At 50.6% G+C, this 14,617-nt stretch overlaps 2 protein-coding genes across 2 annotated transcripts; one reads left to right on the forward strand and one right to left on the reverse strand.

Annotated features, from left to right (window-relative positions):
- The first annotated feature begins 3,468 nt into the window (after positions 1–3,468).
- On the forward strand, positions 3,469–10,100 carry RPS15 (ribosomal protein S15). The gene is made up of 4 exons (XM_028713772.2): positions 3,469–3,619; positions 6,634–6,719; positions 7,946–8,180; positions 9,934–10,100. Exons 1-4 carry the CDS (start codon positions 3,617–3,619, stop codon positions 10,045–10,047), a joined length of 438 nt encoding a protein of 145 aa, XP_028569605.1. The 5' UTR covers positions 3,469–3,616; the 3' UTR covers positions 10,048–10,100.
- A 1,966-nt stretch (positions 10,101–12,066) lies between these two features.
- LOC144326078 (gap junction beta-5 protein-like) lies at positions 12,067–14,617 on the reverse strand. Its single transcript, XM_077921924.1, has 2 exons — positions 14,463–14,617; positions 12,067–13,044 (listed from the first exon to the last, which is right to left on the reverse strand). The coding sequence occupies exon 2, from the start codon at positions 13,017–13,019 to the stop codon at positions 12,351–12,353; it is 669 nt and encodes a 222-aa protein (XP_077778050.1). The 5' UTR covers positions 13,020–13,044; positions 14,463–14,617; the 3' UTR covers positions 12,067–12,350.

Consider the following 14,617-nt stretch of genomic DNA (forward strand, 5'->3'; position numbering starts at 1 on the left):
CCTGTCTCTACTTTCTTTTCTTCTTTCCTTGCCTGCAACCCCCCCAAAAAACACAACACTTGAGTTTCTCACCGTAGCTCATAAGCTCCAAGAAACACCAGCTTGGGTTGGATCGGTGGCTGGCAGCCACTAGGAAGGTTCTGTGTGGCTCTGAAGCTTGCGTGTTTTTTCAGCCACTAATGAAAAGTCCACCGTCTTCCCCCCCCCCCTTGTGTCAGTTTTGTGCAGTCATATCTTGCGTTGCAAGTTGCACGTTTTCGGGTTGCGGACTGCGCCAAACCCAGAAGTACCAGCACGAGTTACCGTAATTTTTGCTCTATAAGACTCACTTTTCCCCTCCTAAAAAGTAAGGGGGAATGTGTGTGCGTCTTATGGAGCGAATGCAGGCTGCGCAGCTATCCCGGAAGCCAGAACAGCAAGAGGGATTGCTGCTTTCACTGCGCAGCGATCCCTCTTGCTGTTCTGGTTTCTGAGATTCAGAATATTGTTTTTCTTGTTTTCCTCCTCCAAAAACTAGGTGCATCTTGTGGTCTGGTGCATCTTATAGAGCAAAAAATACGGTGCTTCCGGGTTTCGGCGCATGCACAGAAGCGCAAAATGACGTTGTGCGCAGAAGCGCCGAATTGCATCACGCTCGTGCGCAGACGCAGCGCTGCGGGTTGCGAACGTGCCTCCTGCACAGATCACGTTCGCAACCCGAGGTATGACTGTATTCCTTCTCCCCACGGATGGTGGGTCAGTGGCGGCGGCAGCCTGATCAATACGGAAAACGCCCTTTCTGCGATCTTTCATACTTCCCACCCTTAAGGCAGCAAAAATCAGTCTTTCTCACCTCACACACACCCTCCTCTGATACAAGACAGCCTAAAACGTCGAACCATTCTGGGTTTGGTGAAATAACGAAAGGTTGCTGCTTCAACCCTCGCCGTTCTTCGATTCCTGAACCCAAGCTGTCTTTTCCTGACTTTTTTCCCCCTGCCAGGTTCATCTTGGGCTTAGCTGCTTTAAAACTCGGGCCGCAAGTCTGCGTTGATTTGAGCTGCTCATTGATCAAAATTAGCTGAGCGCTAAATCGGTTAACAAGTACCCAACAGAGATACAGTGGTACCTCGGGTTAAGTACTTAATTCATTCCGGAGGTCTGTTCTTAACCTGAAACTGTTTGTAACCTGAAGCACCGCTTTAGCTAATGGGGCCTCCCGCTGCTGCCGCCGCGCGATTTCTGTTCTCATCCTGGGGCAAAGTTCTTAACCCGAGGTAATATTTCTGGGTTAGCAGAGTCTGTAACCTGAAGCGTATGTAACCCAAGGTACCACTGGATAGCTCTGTGATTGCTAATGTACCACTTGGATATGGTTTGGAGGACCTGGCCTCCGTAACATTAAAAAATGCACTCGGATCAAGTGTTCAGAGGGGAAGTTTCCATCCTAGCCCTTCCAACTTCCCCAAATCCACACCCCACAGTCAATGTTTGGGACTACAGCTCCCATTGGCTTCCATAGCAGTGATGGCTGAGTGTGATGAGAGCTGTGTGTGTGTGTGTGTGTGTGTGTGTGTGTGAACAAAATTTATAAAAGCACTTGACCAGGAAAACCTCTAAACTGCAACACAAAGCACCTGAAGGCCCTTTCTACACGAATTTTATATGTATGTATAGGGATGTGGGTGGCGCTGTGGGTTAAACCACAGAGCCTAGGACTTGCCGATCAGAAGGTCGGCGGTTCGAATCCCCGCAATGACGGGGTGAGCTCCCGTTGCTCGGTCCCTGCTCCTGCCAACCTAGCAGTTCGAAAGCACGTCAAAGTGCAAGTAGATAAATAGGTACCACTCCGGCGGGAAGGTAGACGGCATTTCCGTGCACTGCTCTGGTTCGCCAGAAGCGGCTTCGTCCTGCTGGCCACATGACCCGGAAGCTGTACACCGGCTCCCTTGGCCAGTAAAGCGAGGTGAGTGCCGCAACCCCAGAGTCCACAACTGGACCTAATGGTCAGGGGTCCCTTTACCTTTATGTATAGGGAAATGGGTTAGTAGATGGCCACCGTAACCCCTAGACGGTTCAGAAAGGGGCCAGCCAAAATGATAAAGGCGATCCCTTATGGAGAAAGATTGGGGCGTCTCAGTTCAGAGAAAAGGCAAGTAAGAGAAGACAAAAACAGAGTCGCAGTGCGGATACAACACATCTAGAGGCTTGGGGTGAAATCTTCCTCTCTCGGAGTACCAGAACCTGGGGGCTAGGATCACAGAAATACAGAGCTGGGAAGGGGCCACTAGGGTCATCTAGTCCAACCCCCTGCAATGCAGGAATCTCTTGCCCAAGGTGGAGCTTGAAGCCACAAGCCTGGGATTAAAATGTATCATTCTCTACCAACTGAGCTGTTCCTGGCTGTTAGCCACAGCAGTTGGGCTTTGGCAGAGGCAGCAAAAAACCTCAATAATACCAGTCGCTGGGAATCGCAAGTAGGGAGAATTGCCGCTACAAGAAGGTTTTAAGTCCTGTCTCTAGGGGAGCTTGCAATGACAAACTTAGACAGCATCTTAAAAAGCAAAGACCACCTTGCCAACAAAGGTCCGTATAGTTCAAGCTCTGGTTTTCCCAGTAGTGATGTATGGAAGTGAGAGCTGGACCATCAAGAAGGTTGATGGCCGAAGAATGGATGCTTTTGAGTTATGGTGCTGGAGGAGACTCTTGAGAGTCCCATGGACTGCAAGGAGATCAAACCTCTCCATTCTTAAGGAAATTAGCCCTGAGTGCTCACTGGAAGGACAGATCCTGAAGCTGAGGCTCCAAGACTTTGGCCACCTCATGAGAAGAGAAGACTCCCTGGAAAAGACCCTGATGTTCGGAAAGATGGAGGGCACAAGGAGAAGGGGACGGAAGAGGACGAGATGGTGGGACAGTGTTCTCGAAGCTACCAGCATGAGTTTGACCAAAGTGCGGGAGGCAGTGGAAGACAGGAGGGCCTGGTGTGCTCTGGTCCAGGGGGTCACAAAGAGGAGGACACGACTAATCCATGGCAAAGGACTAAATCCAAGCATCCTTTAAAGATCAGGAAGCAAAATAATTGAAAATGAAAATGAGCTAAAAAGTACGAATTTCACCTTTTAAAAAACAAAAACAAAAACCTGATTAGCAATGAAACTAACGAAAATCATTCTTGCCCACCACCATACATCAACCATCCCATTAAATGAATCGATCCAATTAAATGCCCAGCAATTTGCACGATTTATCTACAGCAAAAAACCCAGAGGCCAGTTTCGCATTTAAATTTGCTATTATTAAAAGTAGTAATTAATTGTTCCAGTAATTTGAATTGCTAGCCACCCTTCACCCTAATAATATCTGGGCTGCAGCCCCAGCAGCAGTTTTAAACACCCGTGGGGCGCCACGTTGCAGAACCCCGACTTATTTTGCCGGCGGCTCCTTTAAGAACTTCGCGCGTGCGCACAGAGCCGCCGGCCTGCTCTGTGGGCGGAAGCGAGCGCCCTTGAAGCCGGCGGTGGGCGTGCGCTGGCGAAAGGCCTTCCGTTCTGCGCCCGGAAGCCGCCGGCTCTCGCGAGACTAGGAGCAAACCCCGCGGGATCTCGGCCTTTTCCTGGAGGAGACCGCGGCCAAGATGGTGGGTAGTTTCCGAAGCGGCGCGCAATCCGGCTCCATCCGGCCGAGGGAGGGCGGCGGGGGCCGGCGGGACTTGGCTGTTCGCGGAGTGGGGTCGGGCCCCGGTTATACCGTCGGGGGCAGGAGGGCGGGAGCGGGGTGGGAAGCCCGGCGGACGGCGAGACGAATGGAGTGGCGGGCCTAGGCCTGGAAAGGATGGAGAGCATTAAGCCTGGCGCGGGAGGGGTCCTCGGCACGACCATAGCTGTCTCTGCAGCGCCTGATCCCGTGTGGCTTAAGCTCCAGCGCCTGGCGAGGAGGCTCTTAAGGAAACTGTTCCTCTGAGCATGGGCAGAGCGTCCAGCAAGGCTTAACCTGCAGGGCCTGTATTCTCAAAGCTATATTCAAAGGACAAGGGGAGACTCCTAAGGAAATAGTGTCTCTGAGCATGGGTAGAGTGTCGGGCCTGTATTCTCAAAGCTTTCTTCAGAAGGGAGGGGGAGGCTCTTAGGAAAACCGTGTCTCTGAGCATGGGCAGAGCGTCCAGCAAGGCTTAAGCCCCAGGGCTTGTATTTTCAAAGGACAAGGGGAGACTCCTAAGGAAATAGTGTCTCTGAGCATGGGCAGAGCATCCAGCAAGGCTTAAGCTACCAGGCTTGTATTCTCAAAGGACATGGGGAGACTCTTAGGAAAACTCTGTCTCTGAGCATGGGTAGAGCGTCCAGCAAGGCTTAAGCTGCAAGGCCTGTATTTTTAATGCTATCTTCAAAGGACCAGGGGAGACTCTTAAGGAAATGGTGTCTCTGAGCATAGGCAGAGCATCCAGCAAGGCTTAAGCTGCAGGCCTTGTATTTTCAAAGGACAAGGGGAGACTCCTAAGGAAATAGTGTCTCTGAGCATGGGCAGAGCATCCAGCAAGGCTTAAGCTACTGGGCCTGTATTCTCAAAGCTTTATTCAGAAGGGAGGGGGAGGCTCTTAGGAAAACCGTGTCTCTGAGCATGGGCAGAGCGCCCAGCAAGGCTTAAGCTGCTGCAGGGCCTGTATTCTCAAAGGACCAGGGGAGATTCTTAAGGAAATTGTGTCTCTGAGCACGGGTAGAGTGTCCAACAAAGCTTAATCTCCCGGGCCTGTATTCTCAAAGCTTTATTCAGAAGGGAAGACGAGGCTATTAGGAAAACTGTTCATCTGAGCATGGGCAGAGTGTCCAGCAAGGCTTAAGCTGCAAGGCCTGTATTTTTAATGCTATCTTCAAAGGACCAGGGGAGACTCTTAAGGAAATGGTGTCTCTGAGCATGGGTAGAGCGTCCAGCAAGGCTTAAGCTCCAGGGCCTGTATTCTCAAAGGACATGGGGAGACTCTTAGGAAAACCGTGTCTCTGAGCATGCGCAGAGCGCCCAGCAAGGCTTAAGCTGCAGGGCCTGTATGCTCAAAGCTTTCTTCAAAGGGCATGGGATACTTAAGGAAACTGTGTCTTTGAGCATGAGTAGAGTTCCAACAAGGCTTAAGCTCCAGTGCCTTTATTTTCAGTTTTCTTCAGAAGGGAGGCGCTTAAAAAAACAACTGTGTCTCTGAGCATGGGTAGAGTGTCCAGCAAGGCTTAAGCGGCAGGGCCTGTATTTTCAAGGCTATATCCAAAGGACATGGGGACATTCTTAAGGAAATGGTGTCTCTGAGCATGAGTAGAGCGTCCAGCATGGCTTAAGCTGTAAGGCCTGTATTCTCAAAGTTTTATTCAGAAGGGAGGGGGAGACTCTTAGGAAAACCGTGTCTCTGAGCATGGGTAGAGTGTCCAGCAAGGCTTAAGTTGCAGGGCATGTATTTTCAAAGCTCTCTTCAAAGGACAAGGGGAGACTCTTCAGGAAACTGTGTCTTTGAGCACGAGTAGAGTTCCAACAAGGCTTAAGCTACCACTGCCTTTATTTTCAGTTTTCTTCAGAAAAGAGGTGCTTAAAAAAACCTGTGTTTCTGAGCATGGGTAGAGTGACCAGCAAGGCAGCAGCACATGAAAGGACTGTTCTCAGATATGGAAGGAGGGGAGAGGAATCATAGTTCTGGAAAGGGGGACCCCAAGGAATACCAAGTTCAGGCCCTTCAACCTTTTCAGACCCAGCACTCGGTTTTAACCCAAACGTGCATTTCTTAATCTTTTGCCGCATGTTTGCATGGCGGCGGTCCTGTTCACGAATAAGCCCACCTTGCATGCGCCTTCTGTTGCAAGACCGAGGATCCTTTAATGCAGGAATCACCGCAAAGATTAAAAGCCTTTCCCTCCACGCATGTGCAGAATGACCAGCAGGGCAGCCCCAGGTACCTTCCAAATATTGGGGCGAGAGGGGATGTTAACATGGTCCCTGAATAGGAGCAGATTTCCCAGCAAGCCCCAGAACTTTTGTCACAAAGTCCAGGTCTCCCGTCTTCGGTGGGTGCTGGTGGCGTTCATACAAGACCACCTCTGAGCATGAGTAGAGTGTCTTGTGGGGTTTAATAGAATTGTGGAGTTGGACGGGACCCCACCCCCTGAAGTGCAGGCGACCCACATGGGAATTGAACCCGCAACCTTGCCATTATCAACACCACGCTCCAACCAAGCTGGCCAACTGAATTTCAGTTCCTGCGTCTGGGCCCTTTGTGGGGAGGGAGGAATGCTGCCGTTGCCTCTGAGCATGATCAGAGTGCTTGGAGGCCTTTTCCACGCCAGGAGCCGTGTCGTTTTAGACATTAGCTTCGTTTTATATCCCACTTTTCCCCCCTCAAAGGCGTTCTCTGTGACTTTCTTCCCCCTCCTCGTAAAGATAGGCTGAGACTCAGTGACTGGCCCGGGTTCACCCAGTGAGCTCCATGGAGGGATTTGCACCCTGGTCTTCCAGTTCCCAGTCCAACGCTCTTTAACCACTGCCCTACACTGTCTCTCAAACTGGCAAGGCTTGCCAGGTTGAGGAAACGTGCAGGTGTGTTCTCTGTGTTTTGGGTGAGGACAGAATGAAGTGGGTTTATGTATTTGGTGTGAGCGCCTTTCGTTTCCTCTCCCTGGGCAGGCGGAAGTGGAGCAGAAGAAGAAGCGTACCTTCCGGAAGTTCACCTATCGGGGTGTGGACCTGGACCAGCTCCTCGACATGTCCTAGTAAGAGAATCCTCTTCCCTTTCCATCGTTTACACCCTTCCTGTCCCCTGTTCGTACTACATCTCCCACCATCCACAGTCAGCACAGCTGGATGATGCCGTGGCTGGTGGAGGTTGCCACCCATAACCTAGGTAAAGGTAAAGGGACCCCTGACCATTAGGTCCAGTCGTGACTGACTCTGGTGTTGCGGCGCTCATCTCGCTTTATTGGCCGAGGGAGCTGGCGTTAGTCCACAGACAGCTTCCGGGTCATGTGGCCAGCAGGACTAAGCCGCTTCTGGCGAACCAGAGCAGTGCACGGAAATGCCGTTTACCTTCCTGCCAGAGTGGTACCTATTTATCTACTTGCACTTGGACGTGCTTTCAAACTGCCAGGTTGGCAGGAGCAGGGACCAAGCAATGGACGCTCACCCCGTCGTCACGGGGATTCGAACCGCCAACGTTCTGATCGGCAAGCCCTAGGCTCTGTGGTTTAACCCACAGCGCCACCCGCGTCCCCCACCCATAACCTCCCAGCTTGGCAAAGGCTGCCTTGGTTTAAAGAAGGCAACCAGTCTTAGGCTGAACCCAAGCCGTTTTTTCATGGTGTTGAGGCAGCGAGCTCAGCTGGTCTTTTGGAGGGTGCGTGTGACCATTTCAGGTTGGTAGATCTGAATTTGGTTAATTGGGAGGATGGGGTGAAATGGAAATTATGTCTCCAGTGTTGGAAACTCGGGTATATCATCTAGGTGCCGAATGGATCCTTAAACCAAGGTTGCCATTGTGAAAATGTCCATTTGGGGCAAGACGGCTCAAAAGTCTTATTTTTCAGAGGATGGGCTGTGATTGATTCTCAGTCAAACATCCAGCTAGTTCAGAGAACGACCTTGAGCTTGGGTTGAGAGCTTTGAGAACTTAAAGAAGGAAAATCCCTTGATCCAGGGGCAGTCCACATCTATATTGGCCTCTTCCGACCTCTTTTATATATAATAATATATATAATTTATTATTTAGACCCCGCCCATCTGGCTGGGCTTCCCCAGCCACTCTTGAGTGGCTTCCAAAAAAATATTAAAATACTGTAATACATCAAACATTAAAAGCTTCCCTAAACACCACTGTAAAATGATGATTGTAAAAGATTAAGTTTTATTTTTGTTTGTGAAAAACTCAATAAAAAGCATTTTTAAAAAAACAACTCCTGCCTGCCCTTTAACTTCTGCCTGACCGTTCCTTTTCTGTTCCCAGCGAGCAGCTGATGCAGCTGTACAGCGCCCGCCAGCGCCGGCGGCTGAACCGCGGCCTGCGCCGCAAGCAGCACTCCCTCCTCAAGCGCCTGCGCAAGGCCAAGAAAGAAGCCCTGCCCATGGAGAAGCCTGAGGTGGTGAAGACCCACCTGCGAGACATGATTATCCTTCCGGAAATGGTGGGCAGCATGGTTGGCGTGTACAATGGGAAGACCTTCAACCAGGTGGAAATCAAGGTGAGGAGGGCTGGTGGCTGGGGACGAACAGCTTCTTCTTATTCTTATTTATTGAATTTATATAAGGCCCTATACCCGGGGGTCTCAGTGCGCTTCGCAGAATAAAATCAAGATAGGTAAAGGTACCCCTGCCCGTACGGGCCAGTCTTGCCAGACTCTAGGGTTGTGCGCCCATCTCACTCAAGAGGCCGGGGGCCAGCGCTGTCCGGAGACACTTCCGGGTCACGTGGCCAGCGTGACAAGCTGCATCTGGCGAGCCAGCGCAGCACACGGAACGCCGTTTGCCTTCCCGCTGGTAAGCGGTCCCTATTTATCTACTTGCACCCGGGGGTGCTTTCGAACTACTAGGTTGGCAGGCGCTGGGACCGAACAACGGGAGCGCACCCCGCCGCGGGGATTCGAACCGCCGACCTTTCGATCAGCAAGCCCTAGGCGCTGAGGCTTTTACCCACAGCGCCACCCGCGTCCCACAAAAAATCAAGATATAAAACCACAAAATATATAATAAAAATTAAAACAACAACCCAATAGCCGCCCAACGAAACAAAAACACATAGGATGTAAATCAGATGTAAGGCCTGGTTAAAAGATGTAAAGGCCTGGTTAAAAGGGAAGGTTTTTACCTGGCGCCTAAAGGTTTATAATGAAGGCGCCAGGCGAACTTCCCTAGGGAGAGCGTTACGCAGACGGGGAGCCACTGCAGAGAAGGCCCCGCTCTCGTGTTGCCACCCTCCGGACCTCTCAAGGAGGAGGCACACGAAGGAGGGCCTCAGAAGATGATCTCAGGGGATGGGTCGGTTCATATAGAAAGCGGTGGTCCTTGAGGTATTGCGGTCCTGAGCCGTTTAAGGCTTTGTAGGTCAAGGCCAGCACTTTGAATTGGGCTTGGAATTTCAGAGTTGGAAGAGACCACAAGGGTCATACGTTTTGAATCCCCCGGAAATTGTAATTAAAAGAGCTTGCAAACTGAACAAATGAATTTAGCAAGTTGGTGCCTGATTAATCTTAAGGGCAGTAATGTCAACATGGCTTTAAGGTTAAAAGCGTCGTATTATTAAAAAAAAAAGCATCTCCCATATTTGCAAAAGCAAAACTGGGAAATTCCGCGGTTGTAGAAATTGCATTGCCAGTCACTGCCCAACTTTCTGTGTCAACGCAACACAAACTCCTCTTGACTCCCAATACAGAGTCTGAAATCTCACTATGCAAACTGATTTTTAAGGTCTTAACGTGGACCACATTTGCCACCCATATAATTGTCTCAGCATTTCTTTTCATTTAACAAAATGCATTCACCACTTGATGGTTTTAAAAGCAAACAAACCCACAAACCTTCTAAGCAGTTTAGTAAACCCCCCCAGGTAATGAAAAGCGATTTTGCCAACCATCTAGCCGTTCTCCTTTGCATTAACTGCCTTCGTTGCCAAACTTTGCTGTTCTTCTGGTGTGATTGTTTTACTCTTGTTTTCACCATCCTTGACACAAAGCTAACCTTGCAGTTGCATAGGGCTTGACTCCTTTCACAGAAAGCAGTTCATAAATATATTGAATACATTATTTCTTCCTCGTTCGATTTATTAGTTGCTTGTGACTTGTGTTATTTAAGAATGAAAAAACATATTGTGCCTTTTAAAAATTCAGGCAGAACGTTAGCATTCTTCTGCAGATAAAGTTCATGTGCACAAACGAAAAACAACCTCCAGGAAGATTGCTAGGGTGCTAACGAATCTCGTTTTCCTCCTTTCTCTTTCAGCCTGAAATGATTGGCCACTACTTGGGAGAGTTCTCCATCACTTACAAGCCCGTTAAGCACGGCCGACCTGGAATCGGGGCCACCCATTCCTCTCGGTTCATTCCTCTGAAGTAAGGGGACGTGGAAAGAGTTGTGTCTCTCGTGTAAATAAAAGGGTTTCCCAACAATATTGCCTGTATTGCTTTTGGATGGGGGCATTCCTAAACAATTTCTCTTGCATTCTCCAAATTACACTCCAAAGTAGCAACAAGAAAACCCGATTTCACCTCACGACGCTGGGATTTTTCCTCTGGTGTTGACTTCACCATTGTAGAATTTCTGAGTTGGGTTGCTGCCTATAGAAATGTGGGGCTCTATATATGCTGTGGCTTTAAAAAAAAATACCAGTAACTAGGAGGACTAGAATAATAATAATGATATTATTATTATCATCATTATTATTTATTCCCCAGCCACTCTGGGCAGCGTAAAGGGTAAAGGGACCCCTGACGATTAGGTCCAGTCGCAGACGAGACTGGGGTTGCGGCGCTCATCTCGCTTTACTGGCCGAGGGAGTCGGCGTACAGCTTCTGGGTCATGTGGCCAGCAGGACTAAGCTGCTGCTGGCGAACCAGAGCAGCGCATGGAAACGCCGTTTACCTTCCCGCCAGAGCGGTACCTATTTATCTACTTGCACTTTGACTTGCTTTTGAACTGCTAGGTTGGCAGGAGCAGGGACCGAGCAACGGGAGCTCACCCCGTCATTGCGGGCATTCGAACTGCCGACCTTCTGATCGGCAAGTCCTAGGCTCTGGTTTAACCCACAGCGCCACCCGCTTACAGCATATTAAAAATTGTAAGACACCAGGCATAAAAAATTTCCCGATACAGAGCAGAGGGCAAATACAGAAGTTGTTGAGGAAAAACTACATTTCTCAAGATGCATTTTTGTATGCCCTTCAACACTTTATAATAGTAAGAATAATAAATTTTATTTATACCCCGCCCTCTGCCAAGAACGGGCTCAGGGTGGCTAACACCAAATATAAAAACGATTGATTGAAATAAAGCTTAAAAAACAAGATTAAAATAACAACATTAAATGCAGCCTCATTTCAGTGGAAACTCAAATCAAAAACTATTTTTGGGATGAAAACATCAAGTCTTCCAAGGCTAACTATCCAGACTGGTCCTACATGGGCCAGAAAAAAGCCAGGGAAGTCCCAAATAGGAGTTCCATCACAGAAGGAGAAAGGAAAAAAGAAAGAGGGGGAGGGAATCAAATTTTAGATATAAACATGGTGGGTGTGCCTTGGGGCTCATGCCAGATGGACTCATATGCACGAGGATTAAAGACAAGAGGCAGCCACTCTCCTGCCCAGAAAACCTAACTTGAAGTGACCCTGAAGAGAAAGCTGAAGACTTGATGACTTATAGCAGCTAAGGCTGAGCATCCACTCTGGAGTGGGTCAGGGCAGCCCCAGGTCATCTCAGATTGGGTTGGGTTCACTCAGAGCAACCTGAAGCTGTGAAAATTAGGTAAAGGGACCCCTGACCATTAGGTCCAGTCGTGACCGACTCTGGGGTTGTGGCGCTCATCTCGCTTTACTGGCCGAGGGAGCCAGCGTACAGCTTCCGGGTCATGTGGCCAGCAGGACTAAGCCCCTTCTGGCGAACCAGAGCAGCGCACGGAAACACCGTTTACCTTCCCACCAGAGCGGGACCTATTTATCTACTTGCACTGGCATGCTTTCGAACTGCTAGATGGGCAAGAGCAGGGACCGAGCAACAGGAGCTCACCCCGTCATTGCAGGGATTCGAACTGCCGACCTTCTGATCGGCAAGTCCTAGGCTCTGTGGTTTAACCCACAGCGCCACCCGCGTCCATTATGTGAAAATTGGGGGGCAGGATATTAAACGTGCACGCAGGTGGCAAGGAGTAGGGAGAACGAGACTGCAGGCAAGAAATCTCTTCTCCCCTGACACTTTACCCAAAGGCTGTGCAAAACCCCTTATTCCATTCATGTGGGGGCATTTCAAAGCACTTGTTGGCATCTGAGTCAAAGCTGGCGATGTAATAATGGTAATAATAATTTTTTATTTGTACCCTGCCCATCTGGCTGGGTTTTCCCAACTACTCTGGGCGGTTCCCAACAGAATATTAAAAACACAATAAAACATCAAACATTTTAAAACTTCCCTAAACAGGGCTGCCTTCAGATATCTTCTAAAGTCAGATAGTTGTTTGTTTCCTTGACATCTGAAGGGAGGGCGCCACCACCGAAAAGGCCCTCTGCCTGGTTCCCTGTAACCTCACTTCTCGCAGGGAGGGAACCGCCAGGAGGCCCTCGGAGCTGGACCCCAGTGTCCGGGCTGAACGATGGGGGTGGAGACGCTCCTTCAGACGTCGGTGGCCGCTGCTGGCCGGCTGGGAGGTGTCAAACATCCGGCATCAAGAGAGGCCGTTCCAGTTGACCCTTCCCTGGGCCCGATGCGCAGTGAAAGGTTTCGGATGCCGCTGAGTACAGCCCGGGGAGGCACAGCGCAACGGAGGCCCAGGAAGCCCCAGCTACGAAGAGGTTGAACGCGTCTTTCCAGTTGGCTTGCTCAATGGTGCACAGAACCCCATCGGGACAGGAGACGGACGGAGGGCAGTGGAGTCGTGACGGGTAGCGAGCGTAGAGTCCATGGAAAACCGCCAAGAAGATCCCTTCCAGGGCCGCCTTGGCTAGGAGACTGAGCCAGTGCAGCTGCTGCAGCCGCCTCTTGCCGTGGGGCGGGCCCTGCCTCCAGCCGCTCCTCCCCTGGAAGCTGGACGGGCGCAAAACGCAAGAGCAGGCAGTTCCGTGGGTCAATAGACTGGCCATCTGCAGCAGGAAGAGGTTGAAGGGGGAGACCGGGAAGGCGTCGTCGAAACAGGCCAAGAGGCAGCCCCGGGCGGCGGTGTCGCAGTGCAGGTCCCCTGCCTCGTCCCGCCAAAGGGTTCTTGCACCCAGGGCCAGGGATCCGAGCCGGACCGCAGCAAACAGAGCCAGGCCAGTACGGCACAACCTGGGCGCCTGCCCGCTGGTGCCGCTCAGGACGGTCAGAAACACTTCTGTCCCCATGGGTCCCTGCGGGAACGGCTTTCCACTGCAATCAAAATTATTCACATTATTCCTGTAAAGGTATATTATTTATGCCCCGCCCGTCTGACTGGGTCGCCCCAGCCGCTCTGTGTGGCTTCCAACATATATAAAATACAGTGGTATCTCGGGTTAAGTACTTAATTCGTTCCGGAGGTCCGTACTTAACCTGAAACTGTTCTTAACCTGAAGCAGCAGTAATGGGGCCTCCTGCTGCTGCCGCGCCTCCGGAGCACGATTTCTGTTCTCGTCCTGAAGCAAAGTTCTTAACCCAAGGTAATATTTCTGGGTTAGCGGAGTCTGTAACCTGAAGCGTATGTAACCTGAAGCGTATGTAATCCGAGGTACCACTGTATATAAAATAATATATAAAGGTAAGGTGAAGGACCCCTGGACAGTTAAGTCCAGTCAAAGGCAACTACAGTGGTACCTCAGGTTAAGTACTTAATTCGTTCCGGAGGTCCATACTTAACCTGAAACTGTTCTTAACCTGAAGCACCACTTTAGCTAATGGGGCCTCCTGCTGCCGCCACGCCGCCGGAGCACAATTTCTGCTCTCATCCTGAAGGAAAGTTTTTAACCTGAAGCACTATTTCTAGGTTAGCGGAGTCTGTAACCTGAAGCGTATGTAACCCAATGTACCACTGTATGGGGTTGCGGCGCTCATCTTGCTTTCAGGCCGAGGGAGCCGGCATTTGTAAGTAGACAGCTTTCAGTTCTTGTGGCCAGCCGGACTAAACCGCTTCTGGTGCAACGGGACACCATGGCAGAAACCAGAGCGCACGAAAACGCCGTTTACCTTCCCGCTGGAGCGGTACCTATTTATCTACTTGTACCGGCATGCTTTCAAAATGCTAGGTTGGCAGGAGCAGGGACCGAGCTACAGGAGCTCACTCCATCACAGGGATTCGAACCTCAAAAGTCCCTCAAAACAGTTCAGCCCAAGTACCGCTTTTGAGAAAGGACTGGCGTCCTCAGACCAGAACTAAAGTAAAGGTAAAGGGACCCCTGACCATTAGGCCCAGTCGTGGCCGACTCTGGGGTTGCGGCGCTCATCTCACTTTACTGGGCGAGGGAGCCGGCGTACAGCTTCCTGGTCATGTGTCCAGCAGGACTAAGCCGCTTCTGGCGAACCAGAGCAGCGCACGGAAACGCCATTGACCTTCCCGCCGGAGTTGTACCTATTTATCTACTTGCACTTTGACGTGCTTTCGAACTGGAGCAGAGGACCGAGCAACGGGAGCTCACCCGGCGGGGATTCAAACCGCCGACCTAGGCTCTGTGGTTTAACCCACAGCGCCACCCGCGTCCCTCAGCCCAGAACCAGAGACGTTTAAACAGAAAAAACATTCTGCCGTAGCTTCAGAAAGAGATTGAAGGGATAAAGCAAAGTCTGCAAGTTTGAGTTTTCAGCGCAGTCCTCACCTGGCAGGGCGGCCGTCTCTGGATCTGAAAGGCTGCGTAGATTTGTTTCTTGAGGCTGGTTTTATCTTCTAAAGGGAGCGAAACGGCCTGAAGACGGTCAGAAGTCCTTCATCCTCTCTGCCTCTCTGAAGCTGCCCTTCCTGGGATCAAGGGCA

Source organism: Podarcis muralis, chromosome 18 (assembly GCF_964188315.1).
Source record: "Podarcis muralis chromosome 18, rPodMur119.hap1.1, whole genome shotgun sequence".
NCBI classification, from domain to species: domain Eukaryota; kingdom Metazoa; phylum Chordata; class Lepidosauria; order Squamata; family Lacertidae; genus Podarcis; species Podarcis muralis.

Excerpts from the sequence above, each read along its gene's own strand:
- RPS15 (XM_028713772.2), top strand. Across the intron at positions 6,720-7,945 it reads CAGCTCCTCGACATGTCCTA|CGAGCAGCTGATGCAGCTGT; the intron begins GTAAGAGAATCC and ends TTCTGTTCCCAG. Across the intron at positions 8,181-9,933 it reads TCAACCAGGTGGAAATCAAG|CCTGAAATGATTGGCCACTA; the intron begins GTGAGGAGGGCT and ends TTTCTCTTTCAG.
- LOC144326078 (XM_077921924.1), bottom strand. The coding sequence starts at position 13,019 with ATGGGGACAGAAGTGTTTCTGACCGTCCTGAGCGGCACCAGCGGGCAG.